The sequence below is a fragment of the Pinus tabuliformis genome, chromosome 7 (genome assembly GCF_031772625.1).
Source record: "Pinus tabuliformis cultivar Carrire ecotype Pingquan chromosome 7, CPIR1, whole genome shotgun sequence".
Taxonomy (NCBI): Eukaryota; Viridiplantae; Streptophyta; class Pinopsida; order Pinales; family Pinaceae; genus Pinus; species Pinus tabuliformis.
In genome coordinates, this window is record NC_142293.1 from 270,030,692 (window position 1) to 270,040,035 (window position 9,344).

Genomic DNA, 9,344 nt, shown 5'->3' on the forward strand with positions numbered 1-9,344 from the left:
TTGGTAAAATTCCTGATATAAATAATCATGATATAAATAGAGCCTTGTTTACTTAAGCAGTCCTGTCTATGGGAATGAACCAACTGGCCTAGGAAACACTCAACATAAGTTGTTTTTATTTATTTTTATTCACTGACAAGGAATGAACCAAGTAACTTAGGAAACACTCAAGACTCAAGATAAGTTATTTTTATTTTTCAGTATTATTTTTATTTTATTTTTTAATTTACTGAAAGTGTTTAGAAACTATATATTTTTGGAATTGAACTCGGGACCTATTGCACCCAAAGCAAATCACTAAATACTCTCCTAGTTGGGTAGCACAAAACTGCCATTGATAGATGCAGCGAATGTGGATTCACATCTTCAGTGTGATGCATTGGCTCTCCCAAGTAACTATTCGAGAATAAAAAATATTATTGATTTCATGCATATAACAAGTGCCCTGAATTGGAACGGAAGGAGGAAGCGAGAACGGAACAAGGGTTCTGAGCATTCCCTCTACGGCGCCGACGGCACTGCGCGGTATACGCTCAAGGACTGCAAAGGAATCACTGCAGCGTGACAGTGCTGCAGAGCATTAGCAAGGGGCAATGGAACATCCCCAGGGGAGGGCGTCAGAGCCCTCCCCTTCACAGCACGAGCCTGAACAAACAGTAATCTTTGGATCAGTGGATCAGGAAATCCTAAACAAAGGGAAACAGCAGCAAGATGATGAAAAGGAAACCGGACATCGGAAAAACAAGGACAGCTTCACGCAAGAAGGAAAAGAAACTCCAAATGAAAGCCCGAAAATCTCCTCATCAACATGCCGACCAGTGGCTAAAGAACGGCCACGAATAGAGCTGCCCGGCGACAAAATAGACAGGAGAATAGAGTTCATGACAGATCATGCCATCATTGGGAAGTTTATAGGGTTTTGGCCGACTGAGAAAGCCTTATACGGATGGATTGCGGCGAAATGGAAACCCAAAGGAGATGTCACCCTTCAGCTGGGGCCGAAAGGCTTCTTTACCGCAATCTTTTTTTGTCTAGAGGACAAATATAGGATTCTGGGGAACGGGCCTTACTTTTTTAACTCAGCAGGACTATACCTGAGGGAATGGATTCCAAGATTCAACCCAGATAAAGAAGACCTCACGTGGGCGCCGGTTTGGATCAGATTATACTCTCTTCCAGATGAATATTGGGATGAAGACACTCTCAAGGGTATAGGAAATGGAGTGGGAGAATACATCAGAGCGGCAGAAGAAACCAAAACGCGTAAGTATATCTCCTATGCTCGAATATGTGTCTTTATCCGCCTGAATGAAGCTCTACCAGAGTCGGTAACTCTTGCCCACCGAGATGAAGAATGGATCCAGCCTCTCAACTATGAACACGTGCCCTTTCGGTGCAGAAAATGCCATGCACTGGGGCATCTCTTCAGGGACTTCCCTCAAAATGCCAAAGCCAACTCCCCTGACTCTTCTGAAACCCCAACCCAGGACGGCTTCACCAAGGTCTCAAGCCGGAAGCGCTCGCATAAAAAGCCCCAGAATGGGACCAATCCCCAGCCTAACAAACCCCAAAATCCAGCTTCTAAGAACAGCTTTGAGGTTCTTGCTCAGACCCCTGAAGATCAACCCCTGACCTCTGAGTCCAACCCCACTCGCCCATCTTCTTCATCCCACCCACCTTCCTCAGATCCCCCTTCCAAACCTCATTCCCCCATCATCATCCCTTCTATCCTCAGCAGAAGTCAGAAAGAAACAGTGGAGATTCACAAGAACATGGAAGTTGACGGAAAGGCAGACTTACCCCAGGACTCAGAGATCAATAAAGAAGAAAGCAGTCAAGTGCAGCTAATGGAAGAAGAGCCAGAAAGCATAGATCTAAATGGTCTGGATATTCTGGAATTAGAACTAGCCTGCAAAAAGAGAGCATATGATACAATATCTGAGAATCAACTCAATAAGCTCGAAGTGGTCATCTCAAGAGCTTATCATCAACACCAACTAGGGATACAACCAGGAAGTCATTGGGATGGCAGCCTGCGCCCAAAAGATTCTAAAAAGAGAGGAAGGAAAACAAATCTCTAGCGAACAATCGAGATCGGGAAAATCCTGGTAGATTCAGGCAGATATGCCAAGTTAACGAAGTACTACAGGCCCTCCAACAATAGTTGATCCATGAAGCTTGTATCCTGGAACTTAAGAGGGCTTAACAGCCCCGGAAAACTTAGGATGTTAAAAAACATGATTAAAATGGAAAAGCCGCAGATGTGCTTTCTCCAGGAAACCAAATGTAATAGTTCCACCCTAGGCAACATACTCTCAAAAGCTTGGCCAGGTTGTCGGTCGGTTGCTGTAGACGCCTTGGGAGCCTCTGGAGGGCTAGCTATAGCATGGAACACTCAGGCGGTAACTCTCACAGATTTTCATGCCTCTCATCATCTCATACAGGCTGCCTTTCATATATTGGGCACCAACATTCATGGCAACTTATCAAATGTTTATTTTCCGCAAGATACGGGTAGCAAAATCGCGCTCCTTGATACTATAGAAGCTCTGAGCAATAACAGAAGACACCCACTATGGATCGTGGCAGGGGACTTTAATATGATTACCAAAAGTGAGGAAAAGATAGGAGGGAGAATCAGAATGGAACCAGAAGTTGCTCGCTTCAAGGACTTTATCCAAACTGCGTCTCTAATCGATATGCCGTTCTGTAATGGCACCTTCACCTGGAGCAACCGCAAAGCTGGCAAGTTCCAAATCGCCTCCAAATTGGATCACTTTCTCATCTCAGACAATGCGGTGCACCTAGGAGAAGATATCTCAGCAGAAATACTTGCACACACTGGGTCGGATCATTGGCCAATCGCTCTACAATGGCGGAGACCAGGTGATTTGACGAAAAGACCCTTCCGCTTTGAGGGGTTTTGGCTTACGCACCCTGCATTCAAGGACTTCGTCAAGACCACTTGGACATCCTTCGAACCCCCAGAAGGTGCAAAAATGTATCAGTTTCAACAGAAGCTAAGATTTCTAAAAAATCAACTAAAAAGATGGAATAGGGAGACCTTTGGAAACATATTTAAGGCGCAACAAGAGTTGAATCAGGAACTAGTGAATCTCCAACAAAAGATAATCACAGAAGGGCATACGGAGGCTACACTGGATCAGGAACGGCTCATTCACAGTCAGCTCGAAGACAGAAGAAAGCAGGAGGAAATCTACTGGAGGCAAAAGTCAAGGGTCAGGTGGCTGAAGGAGGGGGAGCGCAACACCAAATTCTTCCACAGAACCACGGTGCAGAGAAGGATGCATAATAATATCCCCTTCATCCAGAATCAAATAGGGGAAAAAGTAGAGAAGCATGAGGAAATCGAAGAGGTTCTCCTCAATCATTTCCAACATGTCCACCGGGAACCAATAGAAGATCGGCAACAGGCTATTGGGAAAATAATCAGCAATGTGCCAAAACTCATCACGGAGGAACACAATGAGCTTCTCATGCGCCCTATTCTTCCACAGGAGGTAGACGAGGCAATGTCCCAGCTCAAAGAAGGAAAGGCCCCTGGCCCAGATGGATTCACCACCACGTTCTTCCACGCTTTTTGGGACATGATAAAGTTGGAGGTTTGGCAGATTGTAGAGGAATCAAGGGCCATGCGCTGGCTTCTCCCCTCCCTCAACTCCACTTTTATCACTCTCATCCCTAAAGAGGAGGATTCCATTACCCCTGACAAGTTCAGGCCCATAGCTCTTTGTAACGTCATATACAAAGTCATATCAAAAGTTATTGCAAACAGGCTTAAACCCCTATTACCTCTGCTTATCTCTCCGGAACAGTCGGGGTACGTGGAAGGACGACAGATAATGGATGGCATCCTCCTCACGCACGAGATAATCCACTCCCTCAAGCATTCCAAACAAGCAGGTATGATACTCAAACTGGATCTCTCTAAAGCTTTCGATAAGCTCAGTTGGACTTATATTCATCACATGTTAAAAGCTTTTGGATTTGGCTCCATGTGGATTCGCTGGATCATGAGCCTAATCACTTCCACTCACTTTTCCATCCTGGTGAATGGTATCCCTTCCCGCCCTTTCAAGCCCTCTCGAGGTATCAGGCAAGGTGATCCCCTATCCCCCTTCCTCTTTGTTCTTATGGCTGAGGGTCTTGGTAGACACATCAAACACGCCCTCCATTCTCAACAGCTTAAAGGCATTTCTGTTCACAATACCCCTGCCACCTCTCATCAGCAATTCGTTGATGATACCATGCTTTTTGGCTATCCTTCTGTCCAGGAAGCCTCTCGCTTAAAATCCCTCCTCAACGACTTCTCTGAGGCTTCTGGCACCCATGTCAATAACTCCAAGTCGCAGATCTTCTTCTTTCACACTCCTCCTTCTGTTAAATCTGCTGTCACTCGCATTCTTGGCTTCCCCTCTGCTACCCTCCCCTCCAAATATCTTGGAGCTCCCCTCACTGCCTCTGCCATAAAGCATCCCGCTTGGCGCTCTCTCCTAGACAAGCTTGAGTCTCGTCTCAACCTTTGGACCTACAGATCTCTAAACCTTGCCAGTAGGGTGGTTCTCATAAAATTTGTCCTTCAAGCCATGCCGCTCTACCTCTTCTCCACCCTAGCAGCACCTAAGTGGGTCCTTAAAAGAATAAGGAGCCTACAGCGTGATTTTCTTTGGGGCAGCTTGGCTACCAACCGTAAATGGGCTTTGGTTAAATGGTCTACTATATGCATGCCCAAAGACAAGGGTGGCATTGGGCTAAGGGACCCAGAGTATTGCAACTCCATCATGAATGCTAAGATTTGGTGGCAATGGATCACTAACCCAGAAAAGCCGTGGGTAAAAATCTGGACAGCCAAATATGCTAACAACAGACCCCAAGAAGAACTCATCAGATTTACTCCCACTGAAAAAGGGTCGTTAATCTGGAATGCGGCCAAACAGCACTATCGGCTAATTCAACAGCACAGCTTCTGGGAAATTAGGAATGGCCGCACGGCTAGATTCTGGATAGATGTCTGGAACCAAATGCCCAAGCTTACTAGTGTTCTTCATCCATCTATGATACCAGACAGGCCGGAGCAGCAGCAGGATAAAGTTCATCATTTTTGGATGCAGGAATTGGAGCACGGATTCAGAAAATGGAGACAGAGTAACCAAATTCTCAATAACATAAATACACAGGAGGCAGAAGAATTTGAGAAAGAGCTAAGAAAACGAAGCATAAGGCAGGATGAAGGCCACGACATTCTCAGATGGGGTTATCAACCCAAAGGGACCTACACCACCTCCGAAGCCTACAAGTTGGTCTGCAACTTCCCCTCTCCTACTGATCCATTATGGAGCAAAATATGGGGACTCGGATCATGGCCCAAAATCTCCTACTTCCTCTGGCTGGTAGGACATAAAAGAATTCTCACATGGGATAAACTAAGGAGATGAAGCTTTCAAGGCCCCTCTATTTGCCATAACTGCTTTCAAAGCGAAGAGACCCTTCAGCACCTCTTAGATACCTGCTCCTTAGCCAATCAGTTATGGGAAAAGGTGAGCTTCAGATGCCAAAAAAGTTGCAGAGGGGATAACGACATCATCAATTCCATAAGGCAATGGCCAAAGAACCCCTACAATTGTGAGATCCTCAACCACCTATGGAAAATCATCCCAGGAATTGTCCTTTGGAATATCTGGAAGGAAAGAAATAAACGTATCTTCAAAAACAAGCGCTCTCCTATTGAAGAAATATGGAACAGGCTACACAGGAATCTCAAAGAAACTATGTTGCTCCGATCTTGGACGAAGGAGGATCTCCCCTCTACAGATAATGAGAAAAACATCCTCGATAATTGGCAACTGAAACTGCCACAAGAAGTCTCCAAGCATAGCCCTTCCAATAGTAATATCAAGGACAACAGCTGCTGGAACGCCCCCCCTATTAACTCATTCAAACTCAACTTTGATGGGGCTTCCAAAGGCAATCCTGGAGCAGCTGGATATGGAGGAATTCTGAGGAACCATGAAGGTACTCCTCTGCAGATCTACTTTGGAAATATGGGGTGGGATACCAACAACTCCGCAGAGCTAGAGGGCCTCTGGCAAGGTCTCTTACTAGCGGGGAACCTCAACCTTCAACCATTGATTGTGGAAGGGGACTCCCAGATCCTCATCAACATGGCCACTCGCATACAGAATGGCTCCCAAGCCAGGAAAATTGCTTCCAGTTGGAGATTAGAAGCGAGGCTAAACATCATGGCTCAGTATCTGCGCAATAATAGAGCCATCTCCTTTAATCACATAAAAAGAGAGGGCAACAAGATAGCTGACCTCCTGGCCAACATTGGGGTAGAAAATGAACAGATCATCCTATCAGGAAACACGGATATCATTCCGAACAATCTCCAGGCACAGGATTGTGAAAGCCTTATCCAAAGAGATGCAGTCTCCCCGGATGCGGGTGTCAGTACGTCTGCAAGTGAAGGGCCACATGGCCAACATGTGCCGCCTCGTGACCTTCAGCGGAATTCATTACCGATTGCCGCCGAGGAATAAAGTTCTGAAACGATTGCACAGGGCCTTCAATGCAACACAAGGTGAATTGGTTTGGTTGCAGAGAGCATTTATGGTGTCCAGGAATCGAGAGAATGTTGAGAAGCTTAAATTGGGAGAAAGAATGGGGCAGGTCCATACTCAGAGTAAGGAGCACACCGCGAAGGTTTGTGTTGGCTATCTCTTCCTCCAGGAAGCAGCCTCGGCTGTTACAGCCAGTTTACAAGAGGTCAAGGGACATTTCGAGCTCGTATGCCCTGTTGATAGCGGTGTGGGTGATACTGTGCTTCGTTCAAGATCTGGTGGGAGAGAACTATTCTCCGTCAAGCGGGGGAAACCTTCAATTGACGCTCTGTTTCACTCTGCCAGCATCACTACAAATATGGTCAGACCAAGGGAAAGGATGCCTTGTAGACGAGGCACAAGTCGAGGAGGCTCATCACGCCATCCCGCTGCGGATTTCCACCACCATTGCTGTTTTTGTTACTGCCACAGAAGGGCAGGGGCTACTCCCATACAGGCTGCTCAATTCATGGACACAAGTGGCCCCAATGCAGGACCACCCTCTCTTCCAGCATTTGGAACTGCCGTTTTCACCCTCGGCAGCTCGAGGAATAATTCATGCATCAATGCACACATCTCAGTCTTATTCATTGAGGACACTCAGGAAGGTGAGGGCGGTTCGGGCAGCAAGGAGGCGCTATCAGATGAGCAACCGGAAATCGTCGAGGAAAAGACAGAGGGAATCCCTGAGCAGACTCCCATCCAACCTCAGAAGCAGGAGGCGTCGACCTCCAAGAAAGCTGCAGTGGAAGAAAAGGAAGGCCTCCCTGAACATTACGGATGGTGTCCGATCATCGAGGAGAAGCCCGAGGAGTAGAACTCTGCGGCAAGCTCCGACGTCCTTCACTTTTGTTCAGGTCTGGTTTAAGTCCTCTGTCTCGGTCTCTGTCTGTGTCTGGGTCTGGTATAGGGTATATGTTTATGTCGGTGTCTCTCAAGTTCATATACAGGTCTATATTTGCTATGGCTCTGATAGTAGGATTCGTAAAGGCGTTGTCATAGGTCCTCTGTCGCCCCTGCGAGGGAAGTTTTTGAGTTTCACAGCCCCTGCGTGGGTTATTTTTGCTTGGATTGAAAACAATGTTGTGGTTTGTGGCGTTCTGGATGACATTCTGGTTGGAAATGCTGCCCCTGCGTGGGCTAATATGGAGTCGCGAGCTGATAACCCACAGAGCCACAGTCGGCCTTGGGCAACCTGACTTTCTGTTTGTAATGTTTTCCTGTACATAATATAATAGAATAGCATAGATTTACTGAGAAAAAAAAAACAAGTGCCCTGAATTTTCTATAAAAAAAAAATAAAAAATAAAAAATAAAAAAATAAAAAAATTCTATAAAAAAAATAAAATAAAAAATAAAAAATAAATAAAAATAAAAATCTAGTTATCCATCTTTCTTGATATCCTTCTTGTATTCTAAGCAAAAGTACTATATATTTTTTCCCTTAAAATTTTAAAACTTTTTCATATTTATCCTGAATCAGTACAGTATGTAGAGCTATGGACAAATATTGGGCTCATAACATGCAAGTCAATCTCACAAAGAAATCTTCTGTGTATCCGTTCGGTAGACATCCTAATAGATTCCTTTCTCACGTGCCACCCAAAAGCTTAGGATTACCTAGTCCTCATAACGCCTGTTCAGTAATGGCTTTGGTCCCTTCTATGCCCATAGTGATCAGTGGATTCTATGGCTGCCACCTTCTGTCAGTGGCTTTTATGGCTATAGCTTTTCGTTTCTTCTTCCTTGCTAGCTGGGTGCTTGCCTTCTGTAAGGCATTAAGGACTCCCTGGTTCATCTAGCAGGTATTGTTTTTATGCATGCATATTGTTTTAAGAATAATAACTTCGTTCACACTTTCCATTGAGGAGCAAAAACAACAGAAAACACAACAAGAGGCCGAGGCACAAAGGCAACAGAAAACACAACAAGAGGCCAAGGCACAAAGGCAAAAGCAGCAAAGGCATTGTATGTATTATACAACATACTAAAGAAAGAAAGAGCTGGAATTCTAATAGTAGGCTCACAACAACTTCTATTAATACAAAACTGGAAATCCATTGAGGACGACTCATGAGGAATATAAAACTGAACAGACATGACAAACAACCCAGCCTCGTACGACATGTATGTGTATCAGAGACAAGGCAAGCACAAGAGGTCATTGCACTTTTGTGAACATGCATAGTATGTGTTATGACGGTATTGACAAATGGTATGTGTTATGACGTTATTGACAAATGGTGGTATGTATTATGACGATATGGACAAATGGTCAATAGAAGGGCCCAGATGATGTTCTGTTTTTCCACATGTGAGTAGGATAATGGTATAGAGAGTTGAATTCTGAGAAATTGACACTCGATACAATTCGATTTAGTTGTTTCTTTGTGGGTGGTGTTAGATGAGAAAGGGACAAAACTATTCATTGACATAAAAATTCACGTTGATCTTTTGATCGGCTATAAAAGTATTCCTTACTTCTTCTTTTTCTCAATAATGAGTAAATTTCTGGTGAGATGGTCGTGCATTTGTTAATGTTTCAAGTCTCATTCACAAATAAAATATCATAATAAAATAATTGCTTGCCTGCGAAGAAAGACATTCCATAAAAAAGAATTGGTATAATTTGATTTTAATCATGGATTCTATTTTATACTTTTATGAAGATTAGACAAACTTAAACGAAAAAAAATAAAAAAATAAAATAAAATAAAAAGGATG

General features: G+C 44.5%; 1 protein-coding gene across 1 annotated transcript; it reads left to right on the top strand.

The window, feature by feature from the left end:
• Positions 1 to 593: 593 nt before the first annotated feature.
• On the top strand, positions 594 to 6,560 carry LOC149246908 (uncharacterized). The gene is made up of 4 exons (XM_089442859.1): positions 594 to 1,967; positions 2,277 to 3,183; positions 3,343 to 5,321; positions 5,706 to 6,560. Exons 1-4 carry the CDS (start codon positions 594 to 596, stop codon positions 6,558 to 6,560), a joined length of 5,115 nt encoding a protein of 1,704 aa, XP_089298985.1.
• Positions 6,561 to 9,344: the final 2,784 nt, after the last annotated feature.